The sequence below is a fragment of the Corvus moneduloides genome, chromosome 3 (genome assembly GCF_009650955.1).
Source record: "Corvus moneduloides isolate bCorMon1 chromosome 3, bCorMon1.pri, whole genome shotgun sequence".
In the NCBI taxonomy this organism is placed as follows: domain Eukaryota; kingdom Metazoa; phylum Chordata; class Aves; order Passeriformes; family Corvidae; genus Corvus; species Corvus moneduloides.
Window position 1 is genome coordinate 112,297,146 of NC_045478.1, and position 16,586 is coordinate 112,313,731.

General features: G+C 42.0%; 1 protein-coding gene across 5 annotated transcripts in view; it reads left to right on the plus strand.

The window, feature by feature from the left end:
- Positions 1–16,586, plus strand: part of MEIS1 (Meis homeobox 1) — a 107,998-nt gene that overhangs the window by 51,233 nt on the left and 40,179 nt on the right. For all 5 annotated transcript variants that reach the window (XM_032103573.1, XM_032103574.1, XM_032103577.1 and 2 more), the window contains exon 8: positions 5,148–5,293. In XM_032103573.1, the coding sequence (XP_031959464.1) occupies positions 5,148–5,293 (146 nt within the window). The remainder of the gene's footprint in view (positions 1–5,147; positions 5,294–16,586) is intronic.

Genomic DNA, 16,586 nt, shown 5'->3' on the forward strand with positions numbered 1-16,586 from the left:
GAACTTTGGGCCATCATGTTAGGTGTTTCCGTTAACAGCACTGAACACATTATAAATCTAGTACAGAAGTCAACAGTTTTTGTCCAAACACAGTGTATATTTAAGTTATATTAGCTCATGAAATACAAAAGTAAATGCAAACTGTGAAGTTCTTCTAGGAGGTAGAAACTGTTTTTAACAGGAGACATTTGGACACATACAAATAAGTTGAACACAAGGAGCTTTTAGTCAGTCCACTTAAAAGTTGCTCCAGGCCTTTCCTAGGGCTTCTTCTAGGTGCACATCTTTCACATTTTCTCCTGTGAACTCCTTAAAGCAGTGGATTTAGATGCCTATCTAGAACTGGACTGTATAAGCTGGAAGCGTTAATCATACTGTTTGGTGTACCTCCGCAAAGCTGGTGCGCTCCTCTTACCCCCTCCCAGAAAATTGAACAGTAGACCCCAAAAGCTCTCTCAGATCTCCTGCCAGAAGTGTGGGAACCAGCCTTTTTAGAATAGTCTGGTTTTCTTTGATATAAAAAAATACTTGTACTCCAGATGCAGACTTGATAGTAGGACAGGGCTACGTGGAGTGAGAAGTAACCTGTTACGTCTGGTAAAGGTACTTTTAGTAAAGCTGTATTTGGAACTTTGATACTGAGTTTTCTGGCCACTTAAAATCATTTGAGGATGTTTATCTAAAGAGCTCAATGCAGAAGCATGGATTTTGTAGTCAAGCAAAGGGCCGGAGTTTTTAGGACATCTGAATTCCCAACCTCTCACAAAACTCCACGACTTGGGATTGGGAATATTTATGTCATATCTGGGCAGCCTCGATGGTTGAGGTGTGAGAGTGGATTTGGGAGCTGGAGTGGCTGAAAGTTGCCCAGCTGTGCCACACTGCCAGACTTTCCAGCGTCGCAGGGTGATGACATTTAATTTTGGTTTGGTGTGGGAGTGAGGGAGACTTTGAATCACCAGTAAACTCCTGCCACGACCATGGCTGCTGAAGACGAGTGCCTGTGCCAAGTTGCTCTCCAGAAGCACCTATTTTGTCAACAAAGGTTTATAACATATCACCCGGGACAAAGAGAGCATTACCCACTCGACGGGCTGCTGTAAAATCACTTGCCCTTTGCTGCTTCTGCCTCTGATTTTTTGGGGGAGTGGGAGGGGAAGGGAAGTTGTAAGAGGCGATGACAGCGGAGAGGGGGACGCAGTGAGAGGAGCCCCTGCTGGCATGGCCAGTCTGAGCCATTCAGCAGGGCTGAATACGATAAATGCTGCTTTATCCTTTCTTGAAAGGAACAAGATAGCACAGCCTAAATGCCTGGGTGTGCTTAAATAGGCGACTCTGGGATGCTGGAGTTGAGGGCGTTTGAAATCGGAGCTCCCCAACAGCCAGGGAGCTGCCACAGGTCACCTGCCTCGCTCCATGGGGACTGGCCCAGGTCTGGCAAGAAATCGTCCACGGACGAATTGTAGTACAAATTCCTTTCTTTGCTGGTTGGCCTCTTTCACTAGACCATGGCCTATAAAAAATTGTGTAAAAACAATTCTTAAATATTATTTGAAAGGGCAAACGGCTACGCTGAAAGGTTTGACAGTTTGACATATAGCACCTGGTTCTGCTCGCCAGGGAACGGGCGTGCGGAGTCCGGGCTCTCCTCCTGCTCCTTACAGGCTCCGCGTTTGTTTTTTTTTTAAATAGCGTCTAGTTGCTGTGCGGAGTTGCTGTGCTCCCAGCAATTTGACAGGCAACGAGTCTGCTTCAGTGATCCTAAATCCTTTTAGACTAATTTGCGAGTGAGTAGAAAAACAGCTAGCACCTTCGGATCCAGCACTCAAAACCAGGGAATCAGGTATTGCCAATTAAAGTGCCATTTCCAACCATCATATCAAGACAGATTACTTGCAATTCCTCTGATAATGTCATGCCATGCCTAAAGAGAAAGAGAGATGGAGTTTCTCCATGGACAAAGGATCTGCATGGACCAAACTGATCGGCGAGCGGGGCAGAGGGAGCATGATGGGGATCATGCACACACCCATGCATATGTGCAGCATAAAGGCGAACAGTGCGCTCGCTTTGACCCCAAATAGCCATGGGCCATTCTGAAGAGCCTGTGGCCCCCCAGTCACTGGCCTACTAGTTAATTGCCACACGGACTTCGTGACACATGGGCAGATAATATGACATTTTCGGTTTCTGTCACTAGCAAACGCCACGGCGTTGCTTGCACTAGTTGCTAAGAAGCTGTCAGAAACCATTAGCAGCTGGCTAAAGTTGCCCTATGGCATTTCCTCATGGCATCAGCAAAACAAGCATAAATCACCCAGTGGAGCCTCCCGCTATACTAATGAGGCTGTAAGCTTGTTTATGGACTAGCATCATTTCTATGATTATTTCCACCTTTTCAGTTCGCCTTCATTTGGCGGCAGGAGAAGTCAACTTCAGGAACAGAGTTGCCACCGACATTTTACAAATGCAGTTCGTAGCTGCTACCGTGTGGCTGGTCAGTGGTGCTTCAAGTTTAGTGATCTTTAAAAGGAGGAAAAGAGGGGGGAAAAAAAGAAAGGGAAGGGGGAATCTCTGGGGACCTCACAGAGGTGAGTGTATCGAGTTGCAAAGTAGATGGAAATACTAAAATCCACAATTGACCATTTAGACTTCTCTCTGTGGTTTCAGTCTTTACGGGATCAATTTTCCATTTAAAAAAGTGGAAGAGGTTAAACAATTTACAGAAGTCTACTGAAGCATTTGCTCCGAGGATAGCCGGGCGCTTTCTTATCCTCTCCCTGCTTTTCACTTTCTCTAACTTGTGTCGGTCGAGGCCAGGGTTTATTGTTTTAGGCTTTTCTGAACATACACCAGTATTTACACTGGATTGAAAGCATTTGCTTCCAATGAAAATCTTGTCTTAGATTACAGCCCAGCAGTGTAATTTCCCTCCCAGATGGGAGTAAAGTAGCAGTATTTGCCTAAAAACAGTAGGAAGAACAAACTGTGCATTAAGCCAAGGCTGTTTTTGGCTTGAGCTAATGATGTAACAGAAACCTTTTATTTGGGATAGGTCACTGCCCAGGATTGAAGGAGGTGATCTGGCTTGCGCTTGAAAGGTTTCTCCATTGTATCTACATAAGTCTTCACTTAAAAAATCCTGTTCCTAATGCTTCTGCTTTCATACAGCAGAAATAAACAGGAAAGGTTCTGGGGAGTGTTATAGGTGGAATGCAGAAAGCTTTTCCTCCCCTAATGGAGGATATAATTCAGGTGCCCTGGAGGCATGCTTTCAGGAATTCTCTTGCCCGAGGTAATGGGAAGCTAAGGCTGCTTGAAGGCCTTGATTATCTATTGATGCACAAAGCTGGAAAAAAAGTCATCTCCCTTGGATTATAGTAGATATTTCCATAAATTATCAATGAGTCCTCCTCCCGTCAGGCATGAAGCAATGCCTGCTAAATTAATCTGAAGGGGGTTTGAAATGAGTATATTTTTTAAAAAATGGGGTGGGGGGAGAGGGTGGGTGGACGATGGCAGGGAGGTGGTGAAAGGCAGTGTCATTAGGTTAGAAGCTTTTCATTTTTAATCAATGAATGCGTAATACTTTTCTTTTCCTTGTTTGCCTCTCGCAGACAGAAAGTAGATTAGCCCGTGGAATTTTAAATGCTGTTGAGTTGTTTCCTTTGCTCATGTTTCTTTTATGAATTATTATTTTATATGGTGAATTGCTTCTCTGTATAAAAGCCCTTTTTTACATACTGGGCTTTCAAAGAATTCATTGGATATCTAATTTCTTCATAAAAATCTTGTGTTTGTCTGTAACTATCCAAGGTTACAGTTTCATTAAAGACACAGGCCAAGTCATAAGGACGATTACAAATTTGCCACGGTCAGTAACATGCTAAGAATATAGCACTAATAATAGCTCTTTTTTTTTGTGCTGAAAGCTGTTTAACAAATCATAATTATGACAGTCTGCATCCCTTTTTTAAAATATATTTTATTTTTGTCCCTAATGGAGATAGTTTGTATTCAGCTGAATTGAGATTACTTTCTTCATCATTTTTGCCCGGGGGTGTAAAAAACACTTGCCTAATAACATTACAACTCCATGTTGCTACAAATACAGTGTCCTTGGAAGGCAGGATATGTTTTTCAGTCCACATGCAGTCAGTGCAAAGACTTACTTGCTCTGTGGGCTTGTTTATAAACTGTTTTCAGTGTTTGCAACACAAACTCCATGCAAACTGCTAGGCACTGCAACTTTTGTTTTCCTTTGGCTGCTAACTCATCAGCCCAGACCCAAGCTGGCTGCTACACAGTGGCATCCTTCCGTAGACATGTTGCTAATGTGATGAGAACTGTCTGAGGCCTTCTCTGCATTAGGAAATTCATTCTGGATCAGTGCTTGTTTCACAGAAGCAGACACCTATTACATATATGGCACACTGGCACAAAGCAGGGTATTAATTCCTAATGGTGTATGTCAAATTGGTGCCTACTTATCCCACTCTGAATTTCTTTTGGCTGGGGCTGGGAAGAGGGGAGCCAGTTAACTACCCACCTCCCATCAAAGAATCAGGGGGAGTCAAATATCTGTAAAAGACTTAACATAAGCAATGCCTCAATCATCTGGTTTTTTTCTGAATTTGTTGCGAGAATATGATGTTGCAAGAGAGCTGCATTCACCCCATTTTTCACACCCCAGGGTGGGACGAGGCACCCAGCTTCACACACGTCACGATCCCCATCCCAGAACACCACTGATATTTTCCTAATTGTCAGCTCAGCCAAAGTAGCTGATTGGGATGAATCTTTGGGAAGTGACCTAGTGTGAAGAAGAGCCAGCATTTCCACCTTTGCAAGCTGGATGCTTGCAAATTTTTTTATAATTTGTAAGCACTTTTTTTTTCTGGGTTACAATGTCAGAGATGGCCACACTGTCCTTCAAGAAAAACCAGAATGGGGCCAACGCATTTCTGAGCCCCTCCCTCTCCCCATGTCTCTCCCCCCCTTCCCCCATCCCCTCAACCCCTGGTGAATTACAGTGTTAAAGAATTTATACCTCATTTAAATATTCATGCAGTTTATACCCAAAGCCAGGCTTCGGCTGAAGTATATAAAGGTAGCATAAGTCAAAATTTGATTCACTATATTTACAGGTGACGGCTTGGACAACAGTGTAGCTTCCCCCAGCACAGGTGATGATGATGATCCAGATAAGGACAAAAAGCGACATAAAAAGCGTGGCATCTTTCCCAAAGTAGCCACAAATATCATGAGGGCATGGCTGTTCCAGCATCTAACAGTAAGTGAACTCTAGATCACATATGCAAAATAAAACATGGATAATGTCATAGTTGTAGTAGTCATAGAAAGCAAAAAATACGTATGATGTTGCTGCCAGGCAGTAGAGGAACTTTTCCGAGCAGAGTTGTTGTTGTTGCCTCATTTGCTAGATGCCAGGGGAAGAGCATAGAGCGTATATTTTTATGGTATGGGGGTTTTTTGTGTGTGTGTTGTTTTTAGATTTGTTTGTTTGTCTGAGATGTAGTTATTAACAGGACATCACTGCCAAATGTGATTTTTACTTAAAGCTCATATTAATATAACCTTGCAGACCTGTCCTGCTTGGCAGCTCCCCTCAGCTGATGTGGGAATCTCTGCTTTGGAGCACAGAGCAGCATTTGGCCCCTGGTTCTGTGCTCCAGAGAACTGCAGAAAACAATTGGGGAGATTAAAAAACAAAGCCAAAAGCAAACAAAGACCTTATTCAGATGTTTGTCAGAGATCATCAGAAGCTTCATGATGAAAGGTCTGAATGTATCTGGTTTAATAGAAAAGTATAATTTTTTTCTTTGAGACGTTTTCATTCCCAGAGTGTAAGTTACCCCTGTATTTAATGTTAGGAAGTGGTGGGGGTATGTGCAGTTATTTCTATTACCACAGCTACCTGTATGGGGTTTTTTTACTCCTGGGATTAGAAATCAAAGCTCTGGACAGGTGTGTGGGGTTAAGCTGGATGCTGGAGCTGCTTTCAAGGCTTTATATTATGTACCACACCTTCTACCATTCGCATTTAGAAAAGCGTTTCTAATGCCATTCTCCTTCTTCTTCAAATTGTGGTGATCTGACACAGATCTGACACTCTGAGGATCTGGGCTTTGAGCCCCAGTTTTTTTGTCTCAGCCTTTCTGTGCCAGGAGGATAAGGGTCAGGCAAGGGTTGCTGGGGTATCTGGAGGTGGTAGTGAAGAAGGGCTCTTGCCTAACCCCAGTAGCTGACTCTCTCCTCTGCCTGTAGTTAGGGTCAGGATGAAACTAGAAGCTGGCCAGCTTGCCCAGCCCTGGTGGGAGCTCTGCCAAGGGTGTACTTGTAAAGTGGAGGAAGTGCTCATGCACATCACCCCTCCATCCCCTGCTGAGCCAAGAAACCAGATATCCGCCATGACTCTTGTCAGCACAGAGATCAGGCAGGGAATCCTGTCCTGTGCGGTCCTGGGTTGCTATGAATGAACATTCGTGTTGGAGCCCTACTCCTCGGAGGCCAGAGAGGGCCTCAGATATCTCCAAATTAATCTCTCTCTGGCAGACTCCATGTCAGCCATGGCCTAGTTTATCCAGGTCTGTAGCCCTGTCTGGTGTGTTCAGTGCCATTGCTTCCAAAGGCTGAGGTCCCTTTGGTGTTGATGGCTCCCCATTTGTAGGTCCTCACCCGAGAGGAGTTGACACCTGGCATCTCTCTGCAGGTAGATGTGAGGTTAAGGACATCCACCCTAAAAACAGTCCATGGATGCTGTGCCAGCAGCAGTGCTCACACCAGCCTGATGCAGCTGGCTTAGGTTCAGGAATGAGGGGAGGCCCTGGAAGCACTGCAGTCAGGACAACGCACACTAGGGAACACTGAACAACTGCACATCAGTTCCTGTAGTTTGCAGTGAGGAATTGCAAATTAAGTAGTATAAATATTTTTTTCCTGAAAGTGGCCTGTTGCTGTGTTTGTGCTAGTAAATAAAGCATCACCCAAACCTGAGCACAGGAACACAAAGGTCAATCCTGGCAAACTGTTTGAGCAGTCTTCAGCATGCTCTTAGCCTGGACCGGGTACCCCCGCTCCAAAGGCCTTCCTGAGAATGTGGCAGAAGGCTACAGGGTGTCTCTAAAAAGCCCTTGTGGTGGGAGCCACCCTGTGTAGAGCATTTAATTACATGAGCTTGATCTGATCCTGTAGCTAATTTCATGCCTAGTCTCAGGACCAGAGAACAGACCAAACAGACCCCCTCACTGTTTCACCTGGGTTAGGTGCAGGGTTTTAGTGGCTTTTCACTCTTCTCCTGTGTGGTAGTAGTGTTCAAAAGAGGAGAGTGCCTGATGAGCTTGCTGCAGGGCTCCTAGCAGTCTCTAGGAGACAACAACTGGACATCTGCTTGTAAGGTCGTCTCTTCTTCTGGAAGACTCAAATACAGAAAGAACTATTCCCCACAGGACCTATGCAATGCTGCATTTTCTACCTTGTAGCACTGAGCTAAAGCTTGTTTTAAAAATCCACCATCCCCTGTGCAGATCCAGCCCAGCCACGTGAAGCATGCAGTTTTATTGCAGGGCAGCTTTTTCCTCTCCTGGCAGCATGGTAGATCCAGACTTATCTGATCAATTCAGTAAAACAGAATTGGTTTATCCAGTCCAACCTTCTCCAGGCAGGACCTTGAGACTCTAGGTGGGATCTTGGACAGTTTCCTCAAATTAAAACATGTCTGAAGAACACTGTAGGCTCTTCCAAGCACTAGAGCAACAGAGCGTGTTTACAGGCTGCTTGAGGTGCTGTCCTGGCTGCAAAAAAAACCCCAAAACAAACCCAGGCCCAAATAATGGCTGCAGTCAGAGCTGAGGTGTAGTGGGGAGAAAGACTGAAGGAATCAAAACTCCAGTTCATTTTTGAGGGCATCTGGGCTAAATGACTGCTCTGATAACACTGCACAGTGGTATGGTGGTGTCCCCACCTGATGTCCTTGCTGCAGGAGGGAGATCATCATGAGGAAACTAGAGATCCCACACAGTTTATTTATTTATTTATTTATTCATTCATTCATTCATTCATCTACCCATTTATTTATCAGTGGATTTGGTCTTTTGTAGGGTGAACACAAGGTCCTTCCTAAAGTGGGAGGTGAGGAAAGACAGGGAGGTGGTTCTGTTCAGGAAGGGAGTATGTCACGACCAGTGATACCTCCCTTTTGCCTCAGTGCTTTACTTGCCTTCCCTTTGCCACCTGAAAAATGGCAGGGAGGAAGTGAGCAGAAGTTAAGTGCAAAATCCAGCATCCCCTTGACCATTGGTGCTTCCTAATTAGTTAGTTGGGAGCCCTCCTTTTCAAAAGCAAGTTTTTTTCAGAATTGTAATATTAATACACATCAGTGGCATGCAATTAAGTAAAATAGACAGTAATTGCTGTATTTGTCATACTAATGATTTTTGGTTGGAAAGACCTAAAATACAACCTTTCAGAAGTGTATAGGGTGGGTTAATTCCTTCTATGCAGTTATTCCATCTCCAAGAGCATTAAGTCTTCTTCTGTGTACTGACTTCATTTCCGAAGGTTTGTCCCCTAGTTCTCGTTTTGCGCTTAAGAGGAAATTCATTTTTTTCTCTCCGGATGCTGAAGTGTTTGGGCAGTAGTTCCCACTCAGTGTCAGGCTCCAGCCCCCCCCAGTATTTTGACTGATGTGCAGAACTGAGTTGACATATGCCCAAAGGGTAGGCAAGCGCTGTCCTCTGCAGATGCAGGCAGTGTGCTCTGAAGCTTTTCAGGGGATAAATCAGGGGATAAATTCGTCCTCCTCTTGGAATAATAACAACAAAAACAATCAGCTGAGACCATTGCATAAGTGCTGACCAGACTCACACTTAGGACTTTGCAGGATATTTTTTTAACTCTTTGCTGTTCTGATTTAATTTTGATTAAACATCTGGGTTGGAAGAGCTGCTCAGGTGGGCTGTTAGTTGGGCAAAATGTAGTTGTGGAGCTTGTTGAAATTTTTCTTGGTAGCTTATGACACCATCTGGCAAATTTGGAGGTTTATGAAATCTGTTTTTAGGATTTTGCTATAAATTTGGGATGGAAGCTTTTACTATCTGGATTAAAAGAAAAAAAAAGAATAATTATTTGGTGAAGAAATATTAAAGTTGAGTCAAAACTGAGAAGAGGCTTGTGGAGTGGCATCAGATAAGCATCAAATGCCATGGCAGGGGCTGGAGGAGGGACTGGGGCAAACCAGTTCTGTGCTGGCCCTTCACTTCAGAAAGTCACCCTAAGAATAATTTCCCAGGGTGTGTTGCAGCCCAGCAATGTTTTGCAGGCCTTTCAGACTTCTTAAAAATTTTTTAAAAATTTTTTCTTGGATCACTTAACATTCAGGGTTCATCTCTCCCCCTGAATTTTTCAAGCATATCTCCTCACTGTAATGTATATCCCTCAGCCAGGATTGTGAAATAAGGGAAAAGCTTGGGGGAAGGGGAGGGGAATTAGAAAATAATCTTGCTTACAGTTAAATCTGTGTAAATTTAATTGTGGCAACAGCATTAGTTTCTGCTTCAGCCCATCCTAGGCTTTTGTCCCAGCAATGGTATTGTTGGTATAAATTCGTATTTGGAATTGGTATAAATTCCTTTTTGTTCAAAACTAGAAGAAGGGAGTGGGGTGTCATTCCAAGTGTTTTTTTCACTCTTTGTGAATACTCTGCATCCTTTAAATCCAGCTTAATTTAAAATGTTGGGATTCAAACCTCATTTTGGGGATTATACAATGTAATTGGTTTGTTATATGATGAGTATTTGATGATCTTCACGTTCATCATCTAATCAAGCAAAAAAAGCCATAAAATTATAATCCCAAAAGATGTTTAATAACAATTTAAACTATTGAAGGCTTTATTTAAGCACATTAGGGGATTATAAACTACTCTCTTTTAATGGTGCCAAGAGGTAGATTCAAGGACTTCAAACACCTTTTAAAAAACAAATTGCCATGATTTAAAAAAAAAAATGAATGGGCTGAGGGTTTCTTTCATATAAATCCCATAATTTAATCATTATTTTTAATTGCTTTTAAAACAATTTCCTTAAGAGGTTAAATCTTACTGAAAGGGGAGACTGAGCAGAAAGTAAAAGACATGGCTGAAAGATGTTGACTTTAAAATGAAAGGATTTTTTCTATTATATATCTGGATTTTTAACCTTTGTTGATTACTTGATGCCATGATATGAAACAAGAAAATTTAAAATAAGCAACATGCAATCTGTTTATTAAAACTGTTACTTGTAAAAGAATTTATTGGAAGCAGATATTTTGAATCTAGTGAGAAAAATAGTCTCAATCGCTTCAAGGATGTTATTGTGATAGAAAACTTACGCTATTTAATTCAATAAGTTTTCTTTTTATATTAATATCTTACTGGCTAGCAACTTTTTAATGTTCAAACAAGTGTATTTCATGTCTTTTCTCATCCCTTCATAGTTATGAGATTTTGCCTTGGGAGAAGCACGACGTTAATTTGGCTGCCTGCCCCTACTCCCATGTGGGATGCTTGTCTGGTTTTGGAAAGGAGTATAGTGAGAGGGTAGATGGGTACAAAACTAGGGTACTGAAAACATGGAAAGGGAAAAATACTTGGCTAAACCAAGTTTTCTTTGTTCTCCTCTTGAAAGATTTGGAAGCATTAAAACAAAATAACGCCCCTTCCCCCCTCCCCCCAAAAAAGTGCAACTTGCAATGAATCTCCATCCTGCACCAACTGATACTTGCTCTGCAAAATGCCAGAGGGCTCCTGGAGCTCATCTGCGTAACAGGGGTCAGATTTCCATATATTGGGCTTGGAATGGCTGGGGGTGTCCCCCCACTTTATCCCAAATATGCAAGTCTCCTCTTTCACTTGATTTTATTGTGGATGAAGCTGTAAAAAGCTTTCTTCCACATCTGCAAGACTTCTCAGTGCCAGCTGTCCCAAATTCCTGGGAAAAGCCAGGCTTTTTAGCTTGCCTTGAATCGCTCATGCACCGCCATCCCCTTGACTGGGAAGGTGGGAGCCAGGGCTCCTCCTGCTCCTGGCAGCCGAAAGATCTGTCAGAACATCCAGCAAAAGCATCTAACACAGGTTGGTGCCAAGTAACCCACAAGGAGAGTCCTCAGCTCCCTTCTGCTGGGGGAGGTGCTGTGGCAGTCAACTCCGATGGCAGAAAATGGGAAATGTTATTATGGGAGAGGATAGTTGTTCTGGGACTCTTCCAAATTGAGTTGAGAGCTCCAGAAAGGAGGGCAAAGAGTATTTAGGTAACTGGGTTTGAATTAACTTCTTAATCCTTCAACCTTCACAGAGTTTTATGGAGGACAGTGACTGTTAAAACCCACAGAATTTTCATTAATTGGCCTCAAATTCATGGCTTTGACCTGCTGTCCAACCTCCAAGGGTTGGTCCATTTTCTAGCATGAGGGAAATTTTGCCATTTTAAAAGGTTGGATTTTGGGTGATACCCTTGGCAATGCTGCTGTTGCTCCAGTTTCATGATTTCTTGGAAGGAGCTTGTCTCATGCACTGTCTTGTAGATTATTTAAGTTGTCAGCGCTGAGCTGTTCTACAAACCTTTGTTTTTAGAACAGAAAGGAAAAATAGAGGGTGCTTCAGTCACTTAGTTCAAGGAACACAGATTATTTACTTAGGGTCTTCTCACATTCGGAAGTCTGGTGTAGTTACATCATCTGTTTTCTTAATATCTGTGATTTAGCTCCATTTCTATTGAAGACAGCCATCATGTCTTAAACTACAGGGCATGCAACATCTCATCAGGGCTCCTCACAGGTCTTGGGAATGGCAGTGATCCAGGGAAGTATTTTGGTTGAAATCAGAAGGTAGTCAATGACCCAAGCCAGCAAGATTTTAGAGTGAGGGAGAATGTGTGAGTGTTTGTGTGTGTGTGTGTGTGTCTATTCCCAAAGGACTGTCCTACCTTTGTCCCAATTTCCCACAGTTTCTACCTTGGAGGCACTATTGTGCTGGTGTGGAAGCCACTAGCACATTAAAGAATTTGAATTATTTTGAAGCTGCTGAAACACATTAGTATTTAGACACTAGCAGAATTTCACATCTGAGTAGAAGCAAGGGAATACTGAAAAGTTGAAACATGATAAACATTCATTCAGATGCTAAATTACACTTGCTCTGGTTGTACTAGAACTCCTTTTGTTTGCATAAATATTCTCGGAAATGAGTTTACCAGCAAGAATGTTTGCAGTAATAAGAATTTTTAAGTCAGCAGTAGATGCTTTGCTTTCTTCTCCACCCTCTCCTTTATTTTTATATTTGCAGCTGTGATATTTTGTGTCTGCAGCTTCATTTTTAAAATTAGCCTCCTCCAGTCAAAACACGGCAATGTGTTACACGGTCTTTCTGCAGTCAAAGCAGACATACAAAATTCAAGTATCACCTTTGGAAGGGGGACAGAGAGGGAGGGAAAAAGTTTGGTCACTAATTTTTGAATCTGGAAACATCCATGGAAATATTTTGGCAAACAGTTTGCAATATGAAGTGCATTTAAAGGCAGCAACAGTATCTTGGCAAGCAGTGGGTGAGCAGGAAATGAGGATAAATTAATGGGCTTGGTTGTTCATTATTAGTTGTTTATTTAGCTTGCCCTCTAACATGGTTGCTACAAAAGAGCCTATGTTGATTCTCAGATATGCTTATAAGTGCCAGTGTTAATTTTTTGTTGGAAATCTAACTTTTGAAGCAGTTTCACAGCATGCCAGTGTGCTAGCAAATGACTTAATCAGATCAGGTAATGTGCCAAAATATGAGGCACCAAACCAGTTGGGCATATATCTGATGGGATGTGTTGATCTGTGGTGTAAGATAACCTGCCTTTCAAATAGGGTCACATTTGGAAGTGGTACATCAAGTTGTGTAAGATGCATTCCCTTGCTCTGGCATACAGTCTCCTACCTCTGTTTGCATGTACTTAACCCTTGCCTGGATAAGCAGAAGCAGTGATATTGTGGTGACTATAGTCTGTTTGTTGCTCCAGGACAGGCATGAGAAGTGACTTGGTTTTTTACCCAAAAAAAGGCTTTTTTCCCTTTTCCTGCATTTACCTTCAGCTACACAGAATCTGCACTGTTATAGCTTACATGCTTTTCCTTGTTGCATATATTCAAGAACCCCTAATTCCTAATATTAAGTACTTATGTTTACTGTCTGCCCATCAAAATTATCCAGAGAAAAAATTTCCTTTGGAAGGGAAACTTCTTTTTTTGGTGGTGTAAGTTAAAAGTTTCCGTGGGTAATGCCATCCTTTCCAACAAAATGCTCAGCTGAAAATCCAATTTTCAATATTCATAGAGTCATTACTCATGGAACAAATGTATTCATAGAATTGTTAAGGTTGGAAAAGACCTTTAAGATCATCAAGTCCAACCAATCTTATCTTATTGATGAGTCATCATTGTACTTCCAGCTCCTCACCCTGTAAGCTACAGCAGTGCTAAATATATATGTAGGGAGAAGGTAAGTAGGCAGAAAAGAGTTTAAGTTAATATGTAGTTATCTAATTTACCTCGCCTTTTGCATCATTGCCTGATTTAGACCCAGAGTATTTAGTAGAGTGCTCGTTTCACTTCAGTGGTGGGCCATCATTTTAATAAGGCAAGGTCTAGGAGCCTTACCACTTCATCTTTTGCTTTATGAAGCAGAAACTTCTGCCCAGAAAATACTTCTTAGACTTTAGATATAGCATGAATATTCTTTTCTTGGCTACTGGTTGGCCCTTTGTAATCCAACCTGTACAGCATTAAACATTTGGAAGTACTTTTAAAAAAAACCTAACCACAAAAAAACCTTATTCTTACAATGGGTCCTCTGTCCCAGTGATGCAGTAAGCAAGATAGTCACGTTAGTGACACTAAAGTGGTCACTTGAGTCACATTAGTAAAACCAGGGGCCTGCATAAACATAAAGATGTTTTCCAAGAACTGTTTTTGAACCCAGAAAGAAAATGGTGGGACTTTGCTTTGGGTGCCTTGCTCTGTTGATTGCTCAAAAGTCAGCTTTGAAGTGAAACTCTTCTTCCTAGGCCATCATTTTTTCATGTCAGACAGAGCTTTTGGGGCTCCTAAAGACATTTTTGGAAAGGTAAATGCCATGTTAGACAATCTGGCCAGTTAATAGATTCATTGGCAGAACTCTGCTTATTTGCCATGGATTTTGTGCTGATCCAGGAGCTTCACGGTGCTTGTGTGGGAACAGCAAAGAAGATTTCGTTGCTGAAACCTGAGCATGGGTCTGTCAGTGCAGCAGGTTGTAAACCCCAGAGGGTCGTAAGCTGCAGTTGGGGTCAGAATAATTTTGAAACTGGTAATAACCCAAACCTTAGGAATCTTATGAATAAAATGCAATTTTAGTAATGTTTTCATAAACAGCAGTAATGGTGGCATTTTAGTAAACAGTGGCATTACTTGCATCAAAATTGTACCACATTGGCTTTTAAATTACTCCACCTGTCTGTATGAATAGGATTTTCAATGTCGAGGCACACAGACAGCTGCTGCTAACGTTTTTTTTTTTCTCCCTGTGTAGATAATGTTGGCAAATCTGCAGCCATCAAGGCTGGTTTCTGATGTAAAATGGTACCTGACCTCCTGGCTTTGGTGCTACAAAAGGAGCAGCTTTAATTACTAATGGTCGTGTTTTAGTTTTGTGCTTGTTGATGTACAAAATGTCATTTTAGTGCGGTGTAACCTCTGGTTCACTTCCACCAGCGATGGTACACTGGCTGCAATTATTTTCAAAATAATTTGTGTTCCTTGGTGGCAGCTTGCAATCCTGCCTTGTTAACTCTCAGATAATTAGCAGGGGTCTGGTCCTCCAGGTCCCTGTGCCCCCAAGTCTCACTGGTACCCCACACCTTGGAGGGCTGCCCTGGACGAAAGTGAAATTGTGCTAACAAATCCCACTTGATTTATTTCTAGGACTGTTCTCTCCCTTGCATTAGGTGGGTTTAATACCCAGAAATTAATGGAATTAATTTTGTCCTCTAACCCTTGGTAAGCCAGAGGGTTTGCATGGAGGCAGAGTCAGGGCATGCTGCCTCTCTTCCCAGTTATGAACAAAAGGATAAGGCTGATGCGCTGCCTGGTGCCATTTCGCTGGGTTGAGTTTGGTCAGAATGATCCAGTTACCAGCCTCATGCCAGGCCTTAAAAGGGTTAAAGATGTTAATGGTGCCGTTAAAAATCCAGCTTGCCAATGAGCTATTTTGTGCAAATGGTATAAATATAAGATACACTTGTCTGGCTCATTTGCAAGCATTCTTTTTGACTTCTTTCACACAACTGGTGTTTTTGTGTTTAATTTAACAAGAAATGAGTAGTAAATGAAAGCTGCTGCCTGAAATCCCACTGTGAGCATGTTTTGCACTTGGCTCCCTAGTGAAAAGGCAATTTGTGAAATTATGTGATAGAGTAATTAGATGAAGCCAGGGCTTCTGATTGTTGCCATGCGTATGTGGTAAAGGTTTGCTGGGGAAAAAAAAATAAAAAACACGGATTATTACCCTGGCAAGTTGGCTCAAAGCTTCTTCATTTATTTGTAAACAGAATATTTAGTGACCGCATAGGAAGTAGCTGTAATCACCAGCTCGTAAAGAAACCACAGCAGAGCTTTTGGATTTTTACAGAGTGCTCATGTAAAATTTAAGCTGGGAGGCAGAATCCCTGTTAATGTAATTAGGATCTAATTTACCACCCTTTGCACACAGATGTAATAATGTCTAGATATTTATTCTATCTTTAAGCACATTACATATACCTCAGTGCAGCAGTTACTGAGCAGAAACAGGTGTGAGCACTTTCCGGATTCATTTTTACACTGTAAACACACAGTGATTTAAAGGGAAATATTTACCAAAAAAAAAAAAAAAAGAGGGGAAAAAATGTCTGCAAATGAGGCAGTAATGGACAGTTGCCCTTTATGTACTGATGGATTTCTCAATGGTTAAGTAAATTAAAGCAAATGCTAGAAAAATCAATAGGCTTGCAGAGTCTTGGTTGTGCCTCATAGACTTCAGGACAGAATGACAGATGTGGTGCATATGACCCATTTAAGTATTAATGCTTGGGAAATTGCCTCTGCGTGCAAGGTTATAGGCCTAGAAATATTGTTATATTAAATTACAGACAATGATATTTTTAAGTATATATGGAATTTATACGTTTCAGTTTAGTTGCTCTTTGGCATTACATTTGTCCTGGAAGATTAGTTGCGGAGTTGTTTCTGTGGAACAGTAAATCAGGTTTAAAAAATGTTTGAACAGTGAATTGTCTTTCCAGGGCTGCTGCAGACCAGCGAGCGTGTTGCACACCATGGGGGGACAGCAATCGTGTTAAGTAAGAGCCACATAGCCAATGTGTTCACTAACAAATGTAGCATATAAGCGAGCCTAAATTAAATGTCATTAAAAAGCAGCTTTTGAAATGGTGAGAGGGCTGGCGCAGTAACATAGGGCTGCTGTTAAATTGGGGTATTCTGTATGACTAAACACAAAGTAAAATCCAAAGTGC